The 20,502-nt window shown below is 36.4% G+C and overlaps 8 protein-coding genes across 13 annotated transcripts in view; 5 read left to right on the top strand and 3 right to left on the bottom strand.

Moving 5' to 3' along the window:
* LOC17889177 (probable LRR receptor-like serine/threonine-protein kinase At3g47570) overlaps nt 1–1,886 on the bottom strand; it is a 3,357-nt gene extending 1,471 nt beyond the window's left edge. Inside the window, exon 1 of the mRNA XM_006296478.2 lies at nt 4–1,886. Within this exon, the coding sequence (XP_006296540.2) occupies nt 4–1,886 (1,883 nt within the window). The remainder of the gene's footprint in view (nt 1–3) is intronic.
* Nucleotides 1,887–2,821: 935 nt separating this feature from the next.
* Nucleotides 2,822–3,833, top strand: LOC17888359 (putative cysteine-rich repeat secretory protein 10). Its single transcript, XM_006295929.2, has 2 exons — nt 2,822–3,145; nt 3,319–3,833. Exons 1-2 carry the CDS (start codon nt 2,822–2,824, stop codon nt 3,769–3,771), a joined length of 777 nt encoding a protein of 258 aa, XP_006295991.1. The 3' UTR covers nt 3,772–3,833.
* Nucleotides 3,834–3,895: 62 nt separating this feature from the next.
* Nucleotides 3,896–5,598, bottom strand: LOC17888616 (40S ribosomal protein S3-2). Its single transcript, XM_023783975.1, has 5 exons — nt 5,483–5,598; nt 5,246–5,393; nt 4,981–5,152; nt 4,411–4,597; nt 3,896–4,321 (listed from the first exon to the last, which is right to left on the bottom strand). The coding sequence occupies exons 1-5, from the start codon at nt 5,510–5,512 to the stop codon at nt 4,106–4,108; spliced, it is 753 nt and encodes a 250-aa protein (XP_023639743.1). The 5' UTR covers nt 5,513–5,598; the 3' UTR covers nt 3,896–4,105.
* A 184-nt stretch (nt 5,599–5,782) lies between these two features.
* Nucleotides 5,783–7,788, top strand: LOC17888854 (INO80 complex subunit D). 3 transcript variants are annotated; one of them, XR_002834332.1, is made up of 3 exons: nt 5,783–6,477; nt 7,116–7,442; nt 7,538–7,788. XR_002834332.1 is itself a non-coding variant. In XM_006294531.2 (2 exons), exons 1-2 carry the CDS (start codon nt 5,828–5,830, stop codon nt 7,378–7,380), a joined length of 915 nt encoding a protein of 304 aa, XP_006294593.2. In that variant the 5' UTR covers nt 5,783–5,827; the 3' UTR covers nt 7,381–7,788. The 3 variants fall into 3 exon arrangements, 1 of the variants encoding a protein (XP_006294593.2); XR_002834333.1 differs by having other exon boundaries at nt 7,521–7,788; XM_006294531.2 differs by having other exon boundaries at nt 7,116–7,788.
* Nucleotides 7,789–7,923: 135 nt separating this feature from the next.
* Nucleotides 7,924–12,160, top strand: LOC17889432 (tRNA(His) guanylyltransferase 1). Its single transcript, XM_023784498.1, has 13 exons — nt 7,924–8,385; nt 8,674–8,805; nt 8,901–8,945; nt 9,056–9,225; nt 9,366–9,451; nt 9,589–9,696; nt 10,120–10,376; nt 10,683–10,814; nt 10,888–10,932; nt 11,017–11,186; nt 11,276–11,361; nt 11,460–11,567; nt 11,878–12,160. Exons 1-13 carry the CDS (start codon nt 8,282–8,284, stop codon nt 12,028–12,030), a joined length of 1,596 nt encoding a protein of 531 aa, XP_023640266.1. The 5' UTR covers nt 7,924–8,281; the 3' UTR covers nt 12,031–12,160.
* Nucleotides 12,161–13,704: 1,544 nt separating this feature from the next.
* Nucleotides 13,705–15,150, top strand: LOC17887777 (putative F-box protein At3g23950). The gene has a single exon (XM_006295566.1). It carries the CDS (start codon nt 13,705–13,707, stop codon nt 15,148–15,150), a length of 1,446 nt encoding a protein of 481 aa, XP_006295628.1.
* Nucleotides 15,151–16,665: 1,515 nt separating this feature from the next.
* LOC17888382 (probable glutathione peroxidase 2) lies at nt 16,666–18,407 on the top strand. Its single transcript, XM_006294805.2, has 6 exons — nt 16,666–16,784; nt 17,002–17,078; nt 17,314–17,375; nt 17,475–17,593; nt 17,925–18,092; nt 18,191–18,407. The coding sequence occupies exons 1-6, from the start codon at nt 16,740–16,742 to the stop codon at nt 18,230–18,232; spliced, it is 513 nt and encodes a 170-aa protein (XP_006294867.2). The 5' UTR covers nt 16,666–16,739; the 3' UTR covers nt 18,233–18,407.
* LOC17887598 lies at nt 18,388–19,973 on the bottom strand. Of its 4 annotated transcripts, XR_002834292.1 has the most exons (4): nt 19,311–19,973; nt 19,008–19,190; nt 18,714–18,781; nt 18,388–18,530 (listed from the first exon to the last, which is right to left on the bottom strand). XR_002834292.1 is itself a non-coding variant. In XM_006295366.2 (2 exons), the coding sequence occupies exons 1-2, from the start codon at nt 19,846–19,848 to the stop codon at nt 19,111–19,113; spliced, it is 618 nt and encodes a 205-aa protein (XP_006295428.1). In that variant the 5' UTR covers nt 19,849–19,973; the 3' UTR covers nt 18,558–19,110. The 4 variants fall into 4 exon arrangements, 1 of the variants encoding a protein (XP_006295428.1); XR_002834291.1 differs by having other exon boundaries at nt 18,434–18,530; nt 18,714–19,190; XR_002834290.1 differs by lacking the exon at nt 18,388–18,530 and having other exon boundaries at nt 18,544–18,781.
* Between the last annotated feature and the right edge of the window lie 529 nt (nt 19,974–20,502).

The raw sequence follows: 20,502 nt of genomic DNA, 5'->3' as shown, positions 1-20,502 counted from the left end.
CATGGCTTCAGTTTGAACTCCTTGATGCCTCCACAAAGATTTTTGTTTCCAAATACTGAAACTATAGAAGCATTCTGAAATTTTCCTTCTGTTGGCACACTTCCTTCGAAGTTGTTATCAGAGAGATTGAGATACTCCAATGAAGAAAAGTTTGCAAGATAAGCAGGTACACTTCCAAATAGATTGTTGTTGGAGAAATCAACGCTTTTAAGACTCTTTAAGCCTCTTATATCCGGAACCGCTCCATCAAAATTGTTACCTTGAAGCGCAATTATTTCCATCGTGAAACAATTTCCCAAGGAGTGTGGAAGTTGTCCTGATAATTTATTACGCGCAACAGATAGTCTAATAAGATGTTTAAGCCCTCCAATGTCTTCTGGTAGAGAGCCGGTCAAAGAACTACCTGACATATCTAGTTCAACAAGGGATTGCATTCCCATAATGCTCTCAGGGATAGTCCCATGCAAGTTATTAGGCCCAGTCGTTAAGTAGCGTAGGGAAGTACAATTACTGAGACTTAGAGGAATGGTTCCTTCAAATTTATTGTTTTCCAAGAAAAGGATGTCCAACCGAGTGATGTTTCCTAGAAAAGATGGTATCTCTCCTGATATACTATTTGAACCAAGAACAAGCGCTTCCAATTGTAAAAGCTTGCCAATGGAGGTTGGGAGTGAGCCTGTGAACTGGTTTTTTTCTAAGAAAAGTTTTTCTAGGCTGACGAGCTTCCCAATGTCGTGAGGAATGCTTCCAGTTATGAAATTTTCTCCAAGGCTTAAAACTTTGAGGTTTATGGACAGATTTGCAATGGAGGTAGGCAAGTGACCTCCAAGCCTATTTCCACTAACGTCTAAACTTTCCAGTTGAGTGCAGTTCTCTAAACCGCCGAGGAATTCAAAATCTCCGAAAGACTGACTTCCCAAAAGATTATTACAAAAAGACAAGATTTGCAAATTCTCTAATCTTTCCAAGCTTGGAGGAATACTTCCCGTCAGATTGTTGATATTGAATGACAACAGCTGAAGAGCCGAGATATTTGAAAGTGATGCTGGAATGGCTCCTTTGAAAAAATTACTTCCTAGATGTAAAAGCTGTAAGTTTGGTAGCAGCCTACCAAAGTCAGGTCTCAGGCTACCCGAGAAATAATTAGCTTCCAAGTATAAATACTTAAGCGAGGATAGATTGTATATCGCAGGAGGAAAAACACCAGAGAACTGGTTCTCTGGTAAAACAAGAGAGACCATTTGAGTCAATCTATCTATATCACCCGGAATTTCTCCTTCTAAATGGTTGCCCCCAAAGTTAACTTTCATGATTGATGTCAAGTTTATTAGAGAGGCAGGGAGCTTCCCTTTCAAGTGGTTTTTAGCAAGAGTTATAATGACAAGCTTCGTCAATGACCCTATCTCTGAAGGAACACTTCCTTCAAGATGATTTGATATTAAACGAAGCTCCAACAATCTAGAGCAGTTAAATAAATTAACTGGAATCTCTCCTCCGAGATTATTAGAGCTCATATCCAATTTTTCAAGTCTAAACAAGTTTCCAACCTCGTGAGGTATGGAACCACCAAAAGAGTTATTAGAGAGATCAAGTGATATGAGAAACGAAAGATTACCAATAGATGGTGATATCATTCCGCCCAACTGGAACCCATTGAGGTCCAAACCGGTAACTCTCTTGTGTTTGAGGCCGCATGTAACTCCTTCCCAATCGCAGAGAGGTGATGAGTTATTCCATGAGGACAAAACAACTCTTCTTTCTTCAGAGACTAGAGACTTGACTTCGACCAATGCCTTCCTATCACTTTCATCGGTAAAACCATGTGACGTTTCAAGTAACATGAGGGTATTGAAAGAAAATAAGAGAAACAAAATCATGCTTCTCATTCTTTTTTTTTTTTTTTGGGTTAAAAGCTTCTCAAAGTTTTCAGGAAAGTGAATATATGAGAGGAAGCAAATGCAAAATTTCTTCTTCGAATTGGTGTCGAAATATATCGGCTCACAACCACGTAAAGAAAACTGCAAGACTTTTCCAAAAATCACGTGAACTTATAGTCAACCTTCTTGTAGTATGAGTCAAGTCTCCCACTCCTACTAGTCTCTCGTGTCTTGGTAATGTATTTCCAAATGGTTTATTAATGGAAGGTGACTAAAGTTAGCCTGGCACTGCTTCAAGTTACGTGTTCTAAGGGTTTGCTACAAGTTACGTGTTCAAAGGGTTTGATTCAAGTTACGTGCTCAAAGGGTTTCATTTGCAAGAAAATTGAATATATATGAGACGAAGCTAATAAATGCCTTTCTTTTTTTATCGTGTTGTTGTGGTAATGCAACCTAAAGGAATATACTAGTGGGCTCACAAAGACACAGACAACTACAACACTTATAAAAAATCCCGTGGACTTGTAGTCAACCTTCTTGTCGTCTCTGAGTGAAGCAAGTATCCCACTGCAGTCAAGTATATAAGTAGTATCGTGTTTTGTTCGGCCAATGTATTAATTGAGGTGTCCTCTTCTTTACTTCTCAGCTGAGATTAATTAGCACTTAAGCAGTAGTGCTGATGCACGTAGTGATGATGCAAAGCAATTTTGAAAGGATGGAATAAATTGAAGTGTTTAATGTAGGACAAATTCGATTTAAAATAGTTTAAACCTTTTTTAACTTTGACCTTTTCATCGGCCCTCCTCTTCCCTCGCCGTAAATACCAAGTCTCTCTCAACCCAAAAACTCCTCTCTCTTGTCTGTTAAAAGACTATAGAGACATTTTTTCTACAAACTGAAATGAGCTAATTATAAATTAATTAAAAACAAATCTAACACGAGAGATGTCTTTTTCCACTTTGTCAATCTCTATCTTGGCCGTGGTGGCCTTGCAACTCCAATTTGTACACATTGTTTTGTCCCTAAACCAGACCAATTCATATCTGCAACACATATGTATCAAAAGTGAAGGAACATACAACCCGGACAGTTCATACGAGAACCAAATCAAACGTCACCTAGACTATTCGTCCACCAATTATCTTGACTACGGTTTCATCCACGGCGTAGGTGGTGAGGGTCCCAATACCTTCTACATCAAGGCACAGTGTCGGGGCGACGCCTCTCTATCCATGTGCCGCTCTTGCCTCTCTACCGCCTTCTCTGGGGTAACGTCATTTCAATAATATCCATTTAGCTGTCACACTCAGTGACTACACCATTTCATACGTCATGTGTATTATGATACTCTATTGGGGATGGTTTAACAATTTAATTATGATTGTACAAAAAGGACAATAGTTCTTGCTTTTGATATATGTAATGTAAATGTGTGTGACAGATTCTTAGGAAATGTCGGAACAACAAAGGGAGAATCATATGGTACGACAACTGTTTTCTGTACCTTTCTTCGATCTATACCTACCAGAAGATCGATTCCAAGCACTATTTGTATTTGCAAAATGCAAAAGATGTGAGTGGCAATACAAAGTTGTTCAACAAGAACAAGAGGGATCTCCTATATAAGCTGAAGGGGACAGCAACTCGTAAAGAACAAAAGCCTTACACAAGAGACTACATGTATGCCACGGGAGAGGAAAGTCTCGGGAAGATGAAATTGTACGCAATGATGCAGTGTACGCAGGACTTATCGGTTAAAAATTGCAGTGTGTGTTTGGATTCGATAATAGCGAAGCTTCCTAGTTGCTGCAACGGTAAACAAGGAGGAAGAGTTTTGAATCCAAGTTGTACTTTTAGGTACGAGCTTTACCCTTTTGTAAAACCTTCACAATGACGGCCAACACGCCTTATAAATCCAAATGACAATAATGCAATTATAACCGTATTGTACACGTTATCTAGTAAATTAGTTTTTTTCATGCTGATAAAGTAAATTAATTACACACCCAAGCACCAGGTTTAGTTATTCTTTATCTTATTAAGACCAAAAAGCTTATGGGACTAAACACATTCAACATCCAGAAAACTCGACATAGGTTTAGAAACAACATGAGAAAAAATTTGTCTGCTTCGAGGATATAAGAGAAACAACTAGCCACTGTCAAAAGAGGTAGGAAAGTTATCACAAAAAGAACAAAATCTCATGATGAAATTAAAAAAGGTATTTTCTAGGCCACTGGAGGAATCATCTCAGGGTAATCTACGGCTGTGAGTGGGGCTTCGGGCAAAAGAGCAGCTGGAGCAGCAACCTGAACATGTGCGAAGTTGACATCTTCATCTTTAGGAGAGTGGATGATCACAACATCAGGCAATGGTGTCTTCGGTCCTGTAATGCCCTTAGGGTCCCAATCAAGCATGATCTTCACCTTGATTCCCAACACCCCCTGTACATGCGGGTTGAACCGACATGGTTAGACTAAGCTGGAATACTTTCTCACTAAATGGAAAATAAGAAACTCAGGAGAACACTTACTTGTCTAAGCAAAACATGTCTAACTGCAGAGTCAATGTATTCCTTAGTTGGTTGACCAGATGAAACCATGTAACCATCCATGAACTTCATCGACTTTGCACGTGCAGCCCGGAGCTTTCCACTTACAATGACCTCGCATCCCTTAGCTCCACTCTCCATAACAAATCTCAAAACACCATAACAGGCCCTGTATGGCAAATAATAATTGCAATATTAACATATTGAGGGTGAGATGTTCAAGCTAAACAAGAGATGCCAACACTCAGGAGCTAGACAAGGCCTTGTCAAAACATTATGTATGCTCAGTTTGTTCAGAAGATAGAGACACAACAATCACACACAACCAATAAAGCCTGTAAATTTAAAGAAACTAAACAGAGAAACACAATTGCAATTATATCCTATACATTTTAACTATTAAGGTTTGGTAAACTGCTTATTAGACGCCAAGGAAGCTAAACAAAATCAATTAGCTCAATAACAGTCTCAAAATTGCTATGACTAATCAAACAAAGCAATATACAAGTCGCAAGAGAATACATGAGAGCATACTACAGAAATGTAGTGTACCTACGAACAGCAAGACCACCAAGAAGCTTGTAACGTAGAGACTCAGCTTGTGCAATGGCACAGAGACCTCTGTTTGCAACCTTCTCAGCATAAAGCTCAACACTGTCTTGAGGAAACTTAAATCTCTTCTGAACAAGGGATGTCAATTCCCTAATTCTCCTTCCCTTCTCACCTTAAAACCCAACATTTCCGATATCAGATTCCAAAACAGAATCACAGCTCCTAAATCCAAATGATTGGGACACAATCGAGATCAAGAACATACCGAGAACGTTCTGAGTACGGGTAGCTCTGATGATGATCTCAGTCCTCATTGGAGTAACCCTAACCTCAACACCAGAGTAACCATCCTCTGCAAGCTCTCTAGTGAGAACCTCATTCAATTCAGCGTAGAATACACCATCTGCTACAAACTACAACACACAGTATCCCAATCAGTTCCAATACGACACACACAGCGAGACAAATCCATTGAAAATGAAATTTCAAAAAAAAAAATCACCTTTCTCTTCTTGCTAATTTGAGTCGCCATATTTGTGGATATCAAAATCAGCCGATCTCTGAAACCCTAAATGATGGGACGAAAGATCAGTAATCTCAAGAGAATCGGTAAGCTCGTGTTCGTTACCAGATACATTTAGTATTTATATTGACCTAATTCAGAAACTCAGGTTTCGCAACCAATTGAACTTGGGCCTATATGTTCAATAATTCGGCCCAATAGACATTTAATGGTCTATTTTTTAGAAATTTTAGTGTTAATAGTTGTTGTAAAAATTTCAAGAAATTAATAATTTCATCATTTCCGACTCTGATTTTGAATCGCTGTCATTTTCCGGCGACGACAATGGCGTCAGCTTCCAAGAACATTCAGCAAAACCCTTTCTCCTTAAAACCGCCAAGGCCTCCTACGTCTTCCTCCGGCGCTGCATCTTCCACCGCCGTGGCTTCCACCTCATCTGAACCCCAAATTCGGAACCCTAACTTAACCCCTAACCCTAGCACAAACGTCTTGCCCTCGACTTCGGATTCACCGATTACGATGTCACAAGAAGATGAAATCCTCGCACGCTCCAGTCACCTCACCCGCCCGGAGCTTCTCCGACGCCGATCACACAACCTTAAGCAGCTCGCCAAGTGTTATAGAGACAATTATTGGGCTTTAATGGAGGATCTCAAGGCGCAACACAGGGATTATTGGTGGAAGTATGGGGTTAGTCCCTTTAAAGACGAACATAGTCAATCCAATAAGAGACGAAGGATTGGTCCTGATGGAGAAACTGGAGATGGTGATGCTGTTGAAGGTAGTGGAGACAATGGTACGAATAATGATGGTGGTAATGGTGTTAAAACTGATCAGTATGCGAATAGTAATTGTGGGAGTTGTATGTATGGATGCAAAGCTAAAGCTATGGCGCTCACCAAGTACTGTCAGTTGCATATTCTCAAGGATAGTAAGCAGAAGCTCTACACTGGTTGTACAAACGTTATAAAACGGTTTGTTTCAAGATCCCTTTCTTTAGTTTTGAAATTCGCAGAAACTAGGCTTCAAGTTATGTTCTTTACGTACTATTGTTATGTTAAGATGTAGTGATGATGAATCACTGCCATGTAGTTTGTATGTGTAATGAGTTTGCACAAGGGATTTGGGATTGACACTTAGCTCCGTTTCAAGGTTTTCTGTAGGGGTTGAGAGAAAATGTTAGTTTTGGACATCTAAATAGATATCCTCTGTAACATTTTGTAGATTGCGGTACTTGTCTTGTTTTACAACCATGTTCAATGTGTGTGTTATTCTGGTTGATATACATAACTGACACATATGCTTGAAGTTGTCTCTGTCGATGTGTATTTGTAAAAGAGTTAAGGTTGTGAGTACTAGCATAATTAGATCATCTTTACAAATGAGTTCCGGGATGGAACTCTTTGAAACTGTAATTGAGTTGGAATAGTCCTACTGTGGTTGTGTAATAAAAGAGTAAGTAGATGTCAGATTGATACATAATCATTCTCAGGTTGGGTTTGTTACAAACCAGATGTCATATATAAATTATTTTGTATGCTGATTATTTGTAATAACTATGTGATGGTATTTTTGAGAAGTTCTTTCCTAACTCTGCATTTGTACATTTCAGAGCTCCAGCAGGACCATTACTTTGTGGAAAACCAACACTTGCATCAACAGTTCCTGCACTGTGTAATATGCACTTCCAGAAATCCCAAAAGCTTGTTGCTAAAGCTCTAAAGGATGCTGGTCACAATGTCTCTTCAACGAGTAGGCCTCCCCCGAAGCTCCATGTTATAGTAGCTGCATTTGTGCATCATATTCAAGCAAAAAGAAAAAACCCACAGATGGAGGGTAAACTCAAAAGTGTTGTAAAAGAAGAAAATACAAGCTGAATCATGCTCTTAGCGTTCCCAGAAGTAATTTCTGTGTATCAAGTTTTCGAGAATTGAAGAAGGTGAGGATCTTTGCCTACTGTATCATTCTAGGAAGAAGTGACATAAAACTTCATTTGTTGCGCTCTGATTCTCTACAGATTTTGATACTGTGTAGGTATTGGATGTGGTTTATCTGCACACCGAGCTATTAAGACAGGTTTCGTTACAGTGCACTGTAGCCTGTAGGGTATAGTAGATAAGATAGTGGTAGATTATTGAGATGAAGAAGATTCTACTTTTTTTATAGGGTTAATAAGATGGTTATAGATCCATACGCACAAATACTTTATAACTCACTCTAAAGTTCTGGAGATGTCCTTCTCTGTTTTGTTGCAATTTTGATCATTTCTAGTTTTCTACTGTTTACTTGTGAAAACGTATGCTACTCCTCAAGGCAACAAGGCATTGGTTGACCGTTTCTATTACTGTCTCTTGACTTAGAATGTTATTCGGTTATTGACAAATTTGGTTTTAAAATCAGGTTGATTTAGAATACTATTCGGTTTTCTAAAATTTAATAGAAAAAAAACGAATTGGTTGACCGGTTCGACCCGATGGAACCCTAATAGACTATTATAATTTATTTAGCTGTACGTACCTGCGTCTTGGGTTCACCGTTTCAGTTACATAAATCGAACTGAAGAACCCCGGTTAAACGAATTTGGATTACCAATGATGGTGTAGACTAGAGAACCGGCTCAGATTTTCGGTTTGATTAGCTTCCGGTTCGATTGCAGTCACTCTGACTCACTTGGGGACTCTCGCGTAACACAGAAAAAAAAAGTGTTTGCTGAAAATTGAAGGAAAGTAGAGTCAACGAAGAAAGAAGCAGAGATAGTTTCGTTGTAACTCTAAGAAAATGGCGAACAGCAAATACGAGTATGTGAAGTCATTTGAATTGGAGGACGAAGTCATGCTTCCGAAGTTGATCGTTGTTCGAATCGATGGTCGTGATTTTCTTAGGTAATTTTTTCTCGTTTTATTTTATTCGTTCGTTTATTGAAGGAGATAGTCTACAATTTTTTTTTTATTATGATGATTTATACGAAATTTATCAATCAGTGTTCTACAAGAAATGTCAATTGTGATTTGTGATGCTCTTTCATTGCAATATTCATGATTTTGATTATGAACATTCCTTGCAATATTTTTCAAAATTCCATCTTATTTAGTGTTTCACATTGTACCTGGAATATAAACATTGCTGAAGTATGTATGCCTATGAGTAATTCTTTCAATTGATGACTATAGATTTTCTCAAGTTCATGAGTTTGAGAAGCCTAATGATGAAACAGCACTCAGTCTGATGAATTCGTGTTCAGCTGCTGTTTTGGAAGAGTTCCCCGACATCATCTTTGCATATGGATACAGTGACGAATACAGGTCCCAAAATTTTTACTTCGTTGGCTTTATATCTTGTAGCATAATTGTATAGAGATCATGTACATGCGTCTAACTGATTTCCATATCTTTTGTAGCTTTGTATTCAAGAAAACATCAAGATTCTACCAGAGACGAGCCAGGTTTTGATTCCATTAAAATTGTAACATACTTGTATATATCTCAGAGGCGTTTACTAGAAGAATCTGTTTGAATCATAGTTTTCACTTTCTTGTTTTTGGTTTATATGCAGTAAGATTTTGTCGTTGGTAGCTTCGTTCTTTGCTGCAGTTTATGTAGCAAAATGGAAACAGTTCTTTCCCCAAAAGAAATTAGAATATGCTCCTTCCTTCACTTCTAAAGTTGTTAGTTGTGCTTCAGCAGAGGTTCTTCAAGCTTATCTCGCTTGGAGACAACAGGACTGTAAGTCATTCTGACATCTTAAATATTGTATTCACTATTCAATACACTTTCATGATAATTTATGTTTTAAGATATTATTTATACTTATTGGCTTGTAATATCTTTGGGGGCTTCTAACAACTTCCGTTTCTTGGTTGCAGGTCACGCCAATAATCAGTATGACACTTGTTTTTGGATGTTAGTTAAAAGTGGAAAGAGCATAAGTGAAACACATGAGGTTCTAAAGGTGTGTTGTTTGTGTTTAATACTACGACTATAATTATTTTTTCTTCTACAGATTATCGTAATGGCCATTTACCTTCTTACGCCTAGTAATTATATGACTTTGATCACACTATGTCTATTTCCATTGGGTACGTGCAGGATACACAAAAACAGCAGAAAAATGAGCTTCTGTTCCAGAATTTTGGTATCAACTACAAAACGCTTCCTGAATTGTTTCGCCAAGGATCTTGTCTTTTCAAGAAAAAGGTGATATTGTATATCTTTGTTTGAAATTATATATACAGCACTTGATTTGATATGTCCTATGTATGTATCTAGATACATAGATCTTCCAATTGTAAGTTGAGTCTCTATGATGGTTAGTAATCTTAGTTTGGTGAACAATATTTTTGGTGCACATGTACGTTTAGGCTTACTCATTGTTATTTGTAAATTACAGTTTTCTGAATCCTTGTAAACCTGGTCATGTGTAAAGACTAGTACTTCAGCTTGGTTAATATTCAGGGGTGAAACTGACCTGTCTAGCTGATCTTTGTGTATGATAAAGAGTCAGATCTTCTCTTGTCATTGCATCTTGCTTGATGTTCATCATAAATTTGCGTGATGTTTATATACCTAAGATTTATTGTAGATTCCCAATATGACTTACTTTCATTTACCTTCATTCAGGTGGAAGAAACTGTAAAGCATGATGAGAATGGCAATCCTGTAAAAAGATTGAGAAGAAAGGCTGTTCTTGTACATTCTGAGAATATTGCCGGAAGAAACTTTTGGAATGAGCAGCCCTCCCTATATAATGATCTTGGCCACTTCACAAAAGACATTGGAAAAACTGAACCAGAGTTTATTAGGTCGTTTCAGTTTGAGAACAAATTGTTACCTTTAACATGGGTTGTAGTTAGGATTGATGGCTGTCATTTTCACAGGTGATTTTCTTTAGCTAATCTTCTTAGTTTCTTATAACTTTGTCATATTTGTAATTGCATTGAAAGTTGAAACCTTAGACTAGAAAACTCCTTGTGCTCCATATGAATCAGCTGTATCATGAAATGATATACCTCTTTGGCTGGCCTGTTCAGTTTTCTTCTGTTGTGTTATGGTTGCCTTTGTCTATGGCATATTCTGATTTTAGAATTTGAACTTACATTTTCATAAAGAATTCATATTATTATTGATTACTAGTGATTCTATGATGAAAATGAAACTCATGCAGCTAGCTTGGATTTTGGTAGATTTTCTGACGTTCATGAATTTGAGAAGCCAAATGATGAGCAAGCGCTGAAACTTATGAATTCATGTGCAGTGGCTGTTCTCAAGGAGTTTGAGGATATTCACTTTGCCTATGGTGTCAGTGATGAGTACAGGTGTTCATCTCTCAACCTCTCTATCTCAGCTTTACATATCTTAGATATTAATTAAGTTCATCATCGATTACAGCTTCGTTTTGAAGAAAGAATCTGAGCTCTACAAAAGACAATCCAGGTTAACCTAAATTTCTCTTTTCCGTTGCCCTTTTGGGCCTATCTCCCTAACGTTCTTGTCTTAATATCTAGTATTGTATTGCAGTAAGATAATATCTGCTATCACATCCTTCTTTACATCCACATATGTTTTACAATGGGGAGAGTTTTTCCCTCACAAAGAAATGAAGTACCCTCCATCATTCGATGGACGAGCTGTATGCTATCCAACATACAATATTCTATTGGATTATCTGGCATGGAGACAAGTTGACTGTGAGTACAACAAGACTGTCTTAAAGAACTTATTTGGAATCATCTATATACGAATAGTCTCATGTGTTCTTGATGTTTTCATTTGGCAGGCCACATCAATAATCAGTACAATACATGTTTCTGGATGCTTGTTAAGTCTGGAAAAACCAAAACTCAATCCCAAGATTACTTAAAGGTATTTTGTTATGATGGATGATAAATAGATCATTTTCACAAGTAGTCAAATTCTTAAAATGGTTGTTATCTTTGGTTTTTTATGAATGACTTTTCCAGGGTACCCAAACACGAGAGAAAAATGAGCTGCTTAGCTGTCAATTTGGAATTGAGTACAACTCATTACCTCTAATCTTCCGAATGGGTTCTTCGGTTTTCCACCTAAAGGTTAGTATTGGCCTAATAATCAAACTTTTATAACTATGCATAGAAAGATTGGTATACATTGGACTAAAGAAGTTTCATAAGTGCCAAACTGGTTCTCTTCTTACCGTGTGAATCAATTAAGTTACGCAAATCTTTGGCTATGAATACGTAACTGGCTAAATCATATACCAAACCTGAAATGTAACTACCACCACTCGTTTCTTATCAAACTCATCAAGCATTTGAACAGAGTAAAAAAACTTCTTCCATTAGTTGCAGAGCTTGAGCTTTGTGGTAACGTGTTAAACAGCTGCGTGAATATTATTCTCAGGAAGCTGTTGCAGTCGAGAGTGGAGAAGTATCAGGGAAGAAACTGAAAGGAGAAGTGGTGGTACATCATTGCAACATCATCGAACGCTGTTTCTGGGAAGAACACCCTCACATTCTGAGCTTACTTAACTCTCACAAAACAGCTACATTTTAGTATTTTGCTTCACGTGTAAAACTAATTTTATTGCAAATTCCAATCTCCAATTCATTACAACTTATGAACAATTGTTCAACTTTTCTTTTGCCACACATGCGTTATATGAGCTCAAACCTCAGTTTACAAAGGGTGTCAACAATTGTACTTGAGATTTTTAGAAAATTATTTAGCTTAAATATTACATACAAATAAATAAATCAGATATATTTGTTGAATTGAAGACGAGGGAGATAGGGATATATTGTAAAACATTAAATTCACACCATACTTGCACACCGTCCAACTTGAATAGATTTTTATTGTACTTAGGAATGTATATGTACATCAGTAATAAGAAATTATCAGAAAAGTTATTATCTGTGCATGAATGTTGCTTGGATTAATTGGGTTTTTAGTACATTTTTGAAACATAATTGTAGAAGTAGTACATTTACTATTTATTATTAGCAAATTAATACATTTTTACTATTTGGACACTATTTACACACTATTAAAAACCCTTTTAAATCTAATAACTAAAAATATTCATCAAAATATATTTGTTTTCTATAAAATTTCAATTACATAAAAATCTATATTTTTTCTCTATAATTTGATATGCATTTTTAAAAAAATAATTTCAAATATTTTTCAAACAAATTTTGATACGTCCAGCTATCCCTATGTACAGTTGTGTGTCGATATACGGAAAATCATCCGTACAGCGGTCTATATATACGTATAATTGTATGTGTACAGATATATTATGGTCTATATATGTATATTTGTTTATGTGTAAATATGTTTATATGTAGTTGTTTCTCTTTGTACAAATATTTGATGTACAATAATATGTTACTGTACAGTTGTCTGTCTGTACAGATATCTGAAATAGTAAATTTGTACTATTTTGCTAATTGTAAATAGTAAATGTACTATCTTTATAATTATGTTTCAAAAACGTACTAGTTTGCCAACGCACCATGTTGCTTTTCCACACTCACAAGTTTCAAAGCATTACAATATTCTCTAAAGTTTCAGCAGCTTTCTATCTAAAAGTTATAGAGTGACTGAGTGAATTTGAGAGAGAAGAGGGAAGAAAGCTTCAAACTCACTAGTCACAAGGAGCATGCTGCATGCCGATAGGTTGAAGACACTTGGTTTTTGACGGAATAAAAAAGCATTACACATGGATTAATTAAATAAGGTCGGGTCGGTAAAACAAATAATATATGTACTTAATAAATCTTACTTTAATCTTTATGTTATCGAAAAAAAAAAAAAAAGTTATAAACCAAAGGAAAGGGGATGATGAGAGCCAAAGTATAAAGAGAATTTAGGGTTTGGAGGCTCTGGAGAAAAGTGGCAATAACCTTTGTAATACACACCTGGTAGGATCATCTCATTCTGTTCTGCTCTTTGTACGTTGTTAAAATTTCAGATCTGGCTTTTTGTCTTCCTAAAGAAGTAATTTGTCTCGAGTTACTCATTCTAGTTACTGACAATTTGTTCATTTCTCTGTTTTCTGTTAGTGTTACAGTGAAAATTCGTTTTGTGTGTTATGGAAGCAATCCCTTATTCCTTGTGACGTTTTTGCTGGTTAACCGGAGATCGTATCTGCTGACCCCTAGGTTTCTTCTTTCTTTCTTTTTTTGGTGTCAGTGTCTTTGAACGCACGCTCATCTCTTTGTCATGGTGGCCACCTCTGCTACCTCGCTTCAACCTAATGGAAATGGCAACAGTGTTGGATTTGCTGGACTGAGTTGGGAACATAACTCTGGCATAATGAAGGTTAAACCAAACACCCCCGCCGAGACCAAAAGGCAGAAGACACATGATAGGAAGGAGACAAGTATTGATCTTCCGGAGGACTTAGTGATAAACATAACGGCAAGACTGCCGCTGAAAAGTGTCGTTAGGTTCAAGTTGGTGTGTAGAGAATGGAAATTGCTTACGGAATCTGCATTTTTTCGCGGTCTCTACAGTAGCAACTTAAGTTCAACCTCTTCTTCTTACTGGTCTATCTTTCACGGAGATCACAAATCCCGACATTCTAGTTTGGAGGAGTTGAAAGTACTCGACGAGCCATCATGGCATGGTGATTCCTCTTTTGCAAGTTTTGTGACTCGAAACATTAAGAACAAGATCAAAGAGATTAGGGTTGTGGCTTGCACTGATGGATTGGTTTTGCTGCGTCTCGAGGATGAGGAGGACATGAAGATACGTTACTACATTGGCAATCCCGTACTACCACAATGGATTCAACTCCCTCCTCCTACTCCTGATGTGCCACACCCATACAAATATGGTTTCAGTGACACGGGACTTGTGACGCGAATGCACAATGGTGCTCTCTTAGATTACAAGGTTGTTCGATTATACAGCGAAGCAGTTAAGTTCTGTTTTTTTTCTCCAACATGGAGTTTTGATATCTTTTCATCCACTACGGGGGAATGGAGTGTTAAAAAGGTTTCTTGTCCTGGGAAGGGTGTTTCTATGCGCAGCATATCCAATCCCATTTCTTTGGATGGGAAACTTCACTGGCCTGACCAGTCCCGACGTATTATTGTCTATGATTTCTTCTCTCATGATGATCACGTTCGAGCCTTATGCCTACCCGCAAGGATGCAAGGTACTCAGTGGGATCCATTTGAGACCACATGCTATAAAGTATTTTGCCCCTCTCCATGTGGTAAACTGATATGCACCACCTCGCAAGGATATTTTGTGCTTGTTGATGTTGGATTGATAGAAGAAGAGGTCAAGAGCTATAATGTTAGGGTTTGGAGGCTCAAGTGTGATTCATGGAGCTGGGAAAAGGTATGGGAAATCAACATGGCATGTGTAGGGCTTGCTCCTAACTGTGTTCCAATGGCAGTCAACTATTTTGATATCGACATCATCTACCTATGGGACTTAGACCGCAAATGTTTCCTTGGTTATAATCTTCGGGAAAATACAATATCTTATAAAGCTCGTAGGGATGGTGTGTACAAGGTGTTCACTTCTATTTTTAGAATGAAAGAAGATGGTGTCTACTACGATGAAGATACTATATGTTTCGAGGGGTATCCGTGCCTTATGCAATATATTCCGTCTTTGCAAGTTGTACCTACGTACAAAGGAAGTAGAAAGTAGAAACCAAGGATGATTTGACTCTTAACTTTTTTTCTCTCTTTTGTTTATGTTTTGCTTTTCAACATTTGATTTTGTTACACTGAAACTTCTAATGGATTTGATGGCTTCAACTAATTAAGACTTTGGGATGGTGCCAAAGTATGATGTATTATTGGTTTAAGACATAAGACGTAGAATGGTGCTTTATATTACGCTAGTTTATTTATGTTATCCTCTAGATTTTTATACCAATTCAAAATTATTTCCCCAGAGTTGTCTAGTGAAGAAACTGAAAGGAGAAATAGTGGTAGATCATTGCAACATCATCGAACGCTGTTTCTGGGAAGAACACCCACACACATTCTAAGCTAAATTACTCTCACAAAACAACTACATTTTAGTATTTTGCTTCACGTGTAAAACTAATTTTATTGCAAATACTTACAAATTGTGAACCATTTGTTCAAAGTTTAATTTTCTACATGAATGTCAAGAAACCATTGTTCAGATATTTACACTAATATTTTAGGTTATGAATTGTTTAGAAGTAGGAAATGGCTAATATTAAGCTAGAAATACGTTAAAAACCTATATACAATGTGGAAGATGTAAAACATTAAATTCACACCATACCTGTGCACCGACCAACTGCTAACTTCTCTTGCGTTACGTAAAACTAATTCTCTCAACTTTTGTTTTCTTTAATGTATTCAACAATAGAGACAGTATTATTAATATTTTCTACGATATGTTGTGTACTAGTAATTCAATTGCATATCAAGTCGGTCCAACTACTTGATGAGACTGATTTTTCAAGCTGGTGGTTAGAGTTCTTATTCAGTAAATGTTTTTGTCCAACAAAACTATAGTAAATAAAATAATTAGTAATAATATCAATTTAACAGAAAAGATATTGAATCTATAGTAAATAAAATAAAATTCAATTCAATTGGTCTCAACTCTAAAATCATTATAAGTAAATAAAATCTTGGGAAAATGGAAAGAAAAAAATCCAGTAATATTTCAATATTAGATGAAAACTTTAAAAAATCTAGATATATTCCTAATTTACAAGGTCTCTTAATTCTTGAACAAGTTATGTATAATTGGGGGAAAAATCAGGTCAAAATTTTTGGATACAAATTGTTAAAGAGTGAATCCAAATTACAAATATTTTTTACCATTAAACCATCTCTAATAATAAATGAAAGTCAAACTTATAATGGTCATTTTAGGAAAATTTGAAAGGTGGCAATTTGACATTTCTTAAATTTTAAAATATATATTGGTCGACATATATATAATATGTTTGTTGTTCATGTAACGAATAATCAAAAGAAAGACAAAAATATGAAAAATAAATAAATAAAGATTATGGGAAAAGCAATCAATATGGAAGTCGTGGATCCTTACCTCACCGTTCGTCACAAGAGATCTTGTCATTTAAAGCATCTGATCCTTTCACATTGTATTTATCAACCATATCTATAAAAAAACATATAATTTCGTCGATATTAATTTTTATATTTCTTCTCTTCTTTCTTCAATCCTCAAAAAAAAAACAAAAAACTCAGAAAGAAGAGAGAGAGACCAACGACGACTCTGCAAATATGGCTGATGAATCTCCAAAGTCTATCTACGACTTCACCGTCAAGGTTTTCTTTTTCTCTCTTCATCTTTTCTAGTTATTTGGTATCATGTGTTTAATCTTTAGATTAATCTTAGCAAATTAGTTCATGTAAACAAAACAAGAACATCTTATATTGATTATGATATAAAGCTGGAATTTTCAATGTTCGATTGATCTCAAGCATGATTTTTAAGACAAGATTTCTGTGTTTATTATATATATATGTTTCTTGAACATCGCAGGACATCGGAGGTAACGATGTGAGTTTGGACCAATACAAAGGCAAAACTCTTCTGATTGTAAATGTTGCTTCCAAATGGTAAAAACTTTTTTTTCACTATTTATTATTAAAAGTCACTATGATTTACTTACTTTTACAAGATCTTGTGAAATTAGTAATTGTTAATACTGGTTAAGATTAGGAGTACCAGTAGTCCTTGTTGTTGTAATCACAGTTTTTGTTTTGTTTTGTTTACCACAATATAAACAAGTAGTCAACCGTAGTAAAAACAGATTAACTTAAAGTCAAAACTAAAGTTTTGTTATTACCACAGTGGTCTAACAGATGCGAACTACAAGGAACTGAACGTTCTGTACGAGAAATACAAGGAGCAAGGTCTGTGACTCTCACACACAATTAAGCCAACCTGGTTTTAGTTAGGATTCTAATTAATTGTGATTATAAACTAGTTACATGTGAAACTTAATTTAATAGGGTTGGAGATATTGGCATTCCCGTGTAACCAGTTCTTGGGACAAGAACCAGGGAACAATGAAGAGATTCAACAAACTGTTTGCACCAGGTTCAAAGCTGAATTCCCAATCTTTGACAAGGTAATTAACTACAAACTTCATCGTATTTGAACCCCGAACATATGGTGACACTGTAGCGGTATTGGTACAAACCATTACATATATACCCTGGTCTCTGTTGCAATCAATCTGGACAAATAGTGTTCTAATTTCAAGTTAATCATTGTTCACTAAGTTTAAGTTACTCTTTGCAAAAGTAATAGGTGTTAAAATGCATTTGGAACAAAATGATATTTATGTCGTGAGTTTTTTTATGTACACACTTCACCGATTGCTATAAATAAAGATTACTGTTTTACTTTTTGTCACATTATAAGAGTTTTGTGGTAATGAATGTTGACGGACAATGTAGGTGGATGTGAACGGGAAGAACACGGCGCCGCTATACAAATACTTGAAAGCAGAGAAAGGAGGTTTGCTCATTGACGCCATCAAATGGAACTTCACCAAGTTCTTGGTTTCTCCTGACGGCAAGGTCTCCCAGAGATATGCTCCCAGAACCTCTCCTCTTCAATTCGAGGTAGCCACTCCGGTTCTCTCCTAAACCGAAATGTCTTTATATCCATCCATCCATACACAACCATCTAATGAGGTTTTGTTTTTTTTGGATTTATGCAGAAAGACATTCAAACTATGTTGGGACAGGCTCCTTCTTCTTGATCATTCGGAAGAAGTTTCAAGAACTTTCGTTTCGTCCAAGCGATCTTAGATTGATCAATATTTCAAACTTTATTCTCTCTGAATCTGTCATTTATGTGTTTAAATAACTGATGTCTTCGATGTTATATCATGTGACTCTCGTTTTAAGCTCAAACTTAAAAAGTTGATTGATAAATCACATTGGGCCATAAGACAGTTGTATACGTAACAAACAACACGTGAAAGATTTCTCCCTATCGTACACGACACGTTAAGCGTGTTCACAACTTACGACCACATAAAAGTTTCAGATTCTTTCCTAGCCATGGGAAAAAAGAAAAGAATCACAAGTAAAAAACATAATTACAAAGGTCATGTGCTTTCTTTTTTGACATCTTGTGATTCAAGTAATGTCATCATAAACAGAGCCTGATTAGTAACAAAGACAGAACAAGATCTCATGAAACATTAACTCTCGACAGACAACAGTTAAATTAGTTACCTCAGCCAAAAGCAGAGTTCTTCTAAAAAAACAATTGGAGATTTGATTTATGTCTCTAGATCTCATCACTGCATATGAGCACAAGAACCTTAATTCAGATGTCAGATGTTAAAGCAACCACATTGCACTCAAACAAAAACATTCAGGGGGAAACTGTACGTAGACAAAGAATTTGAAGTTTTTATTTACTGACAACGTTTATTTCCAAATCTTTAAAATCATTGAGACCAAGAACACTAGTAATACACATACATATATAGAACTATAGAAGTAGAACTAATGTAAAAGCCAAACCAGTTTTATCCATGGACCCATTTGTAGGTCTATTCTCAGCTAACAATGGCAGAAAACTTCATTCCAGCAAAAAAAGGTCCTTTTTATGGTTCAACCATTTTGTTCAGCTGCACAACCGTACGGTGCAAGCTACAGTTTGTGCCCAGTATTTGAGTCTAGCTTTTACATCATCTGGATTATCACCTGCCATCAAAAAAATTGCAAAACAATCAGACATTCAAAATCAAGAAAATGTTCTTCATCATCATCACAAGATGCATCGAATTCAATACCAAAAAATCTAACCAAGATTGAGAGATTTACCAGGGCTAGAGATCTTCCAATTAGCAATTGGAGTACTGGTCGGTGGTGGCGGCGAATCTTCTTCATCCGGCGATTTCTGGTGGATTTGTTTATCATCTAAGAACTTTTGGCTCATGGAGTAACAAAGCTCTAACGCAGGCAAAGTGTTGCAAAGCTCAGGGATCTCATCGTAGCTAAAACCAAAGCCAAGATCCAAACAACCTTTAAGCTCCTCAAGATCATCATCCGTCAAGCTCTTGGCTCTAGTCAAATCATCTTGATCATCCAACGCGTATCCCTCAAGCAACACTTGGCTCCTCTTCTTCTCAAGCTTCTTCCTAGTCTCTCCGGAAAAGTAACCTCCTCCTCTTCTTCCACCGCCGCCAGAGTTTCCAATCGCGTCCCACGCTTCCTGGATCCCTCCGTCGTATTCGTGCTCTGGTAAGACTATGTTCGATGCAACATGATGATCAGAAGCACTTATTGGTTTGTTTTCTTGGAGAGAGTGCTCATGCGTCCGTGGATCTGATGATGAGTCGAAGTGATGAGAACAAGACATTTCTTGTAAAATGTTTGTGTTATCGTAATTGAATGGTGGGTGATATGTGAGATGAGGAGAGAGAGATCAGACTACTGTGTATATATAAAGAGAGAGAGAGATGGTTTCTTGAAAAAGCGGCGACGTAGAAGCATCAATTATTATTATTGTAGTATATGCCATCTTTTGTGGGGGCCATGCATAAACGAATCAATGATTCTATGAAAAATATGTGTTGGAGAAACATTTTTAGTTTTACCTATTGATTCCTCAAACTTTATAAATTAATAGTCGGTTGCCCGCGCTACGCGCGGGAGTTTATTATGTTGTTTATGAGTAATTATTTCGTATTTTATTTTCTACTTATGTTTTTCACTATACCATACTTTACTTTTTTAAAACTTAAATTGTGTTTATATAGAAAAACTATTGAGTTTTAGCTTTATTAGTTGTTGAGAAATTAAGTGTGTATAGTATAAGTCGAAGTGTTGGCGTAAATGAAAGTGCGGTTGAAAATCATTGAGAAACGTGTGCTATTAGGGTTTTTACCAAATATTGACCTAGATGTTAATATTTTGGACCTTTTTATATGTTGGCATGAAATTTGAACATGATTTATGGGTTTCGGGCGGATTGTTATATTTTTAATTTTTTACATTATCTCTTTAGATATTT

This window comes from Capsella rubella, unplaced genomic scaffold (assembly GCF_000375325.1).
Source record: "Capsella rubella cultivar Monte Gargano unplaced genomic scaffold, Caprub1_0 scaffold_4, whole genome shotgun sequence".
Lineage (NCBI taxonomy): Eukaryota > Viridiplantae > Streptophyta > Magnoliopsida > Brassicales > Brassicaceae > Capsella > Capsella rubella.
This window is presented reverse-complemented; position numbering and strand designations above follow the sequence as displayed.

What these genes read in the sequence shown, in the direction of transcription:
- LOC17888382 (XM_006294805.2), top strand. Translation starts at nt 16,740, where the DNA reads ATGGCTGATGAATCTCCAAAGTCTATCTACGACTTCACCGTCAAG. An exon ending in CGAGAAATACAAGGAGCAAG is followed by an intron (nt 17,376 to 17,474) that starts GTCTGTGACTCT and finishes TTAATTTAATAG; the next exon opens with GGTTGGAGATATTGGCATTC. An exon ending in CCTCTCCTCTTCAATTCGAG is followed by an intron (nt 18,093 to 18,190) that starts GTAGCCACTCCG and finishes GGATTTATGCAG; the next exon opens with AAAGACATTCAAACTATGTT.
- LOC17887777 (XM_006295566.1), top strand. Translation starts at nt 13,705, where the DNA reads ATGGTGGCCACCTCTGCTACCTCGCTTCAACCTAATGGAAATGGCAAC.
- LOC17888854 (XM_006294531.2), top strand. Translation starts at nt 5,828, where the DNA reads ATGGCGTCAGCTTCCAAGAACATTCAGCAAAACCCTTTCTCCTTAAAA. An exon ending in TGTACAAACGTTATAAAACG is followed by an intron (nt 6,478 to 7,115) that starts GTTTGTTTCAAG and finishes TGTACATTTCAG; the next exon opens with AGCTCCAGCAGGACCATTAC.
- LOC17888616 (XM_023783975.1), bottom strand. Translation starts at nt 5,512, where the DNA reads ATGGCGACTCAAATTAGCAAGAAGAGAAAG. An exon ending in CCGTACTCAGAACGTTCTCG is followed by an intron (nt 5,153 to 5,245) that starts GTATGTTCTTGA and finishes TTGGGTTTTAAG; the next exon opens with GTGAGAAGGGAAGGAGAATT. An exon ending in GGTGGTCTTGCTGTTCGTAG is followed by an intron (nt 4,598 to 4,980) that starts GTACACTACATT and finishes TTTGCCATACAG; the next exon opens with GGCCTGTTATGGTGTTTTGA.
- LOC17888359 (XM_006295929.2), top strand. Translation starts at nt 2,822, where the DNA reads ATGTCTTTTTCCACTTTGTCAATCTCTATCTTGGCCGTGGTGGCCTTG. An exon ending in TCTCTACCGCCTTCTCTGGG is followed by an intron (nt 3,146 to 3,318) that starts GTAACGTCATTT and finishes TGTGTGTGACAG; the next exon opens with ATTCTTAGGAAATGTCGGAA.
- LOC17889432 (XM_023784498.1), top strand. Translation starts at nt 8,282, where the DNA reads ATGGCGAACAGCAAATACGAGTATGTGAAGTCATTTGAATTGGAGGAC. An exon ending in AAACACATGAGGTTCTAAAG is followed by an intron (nt 9,452 to 9,588) that starts GTGTGTTGTTTG and finishes GGGTACGTGCAG; the next exon opens with GATACACAAAAACAGCAGAA. An exon ending in CTTGTCTTTTCAAGAAAAAG is followed by an intron (nt 9,697 to 10,119) that starts GTGATATTGTAT and finishes ACCTTCATTCAG; the next exon opens with GTGGAAGAAACTGTAAAGCA.
- LOC17887598 (XM_006295366.2), bottom strand. Translation starts at nt 19,848, where the DNA reads ATGTCTTGTTCTCATCACTTCGACTCATCATCAGATCCACGGACGCAT. An exon ending in TTGGAAGATCTCTAGCCCTG is followed by an intron (nt 19,191 to 19,310) that starts GTAAATCTCTCA and finishes TTTTGATGGCAG; the next exon opens with GTGATAATCCAGATGATGTA.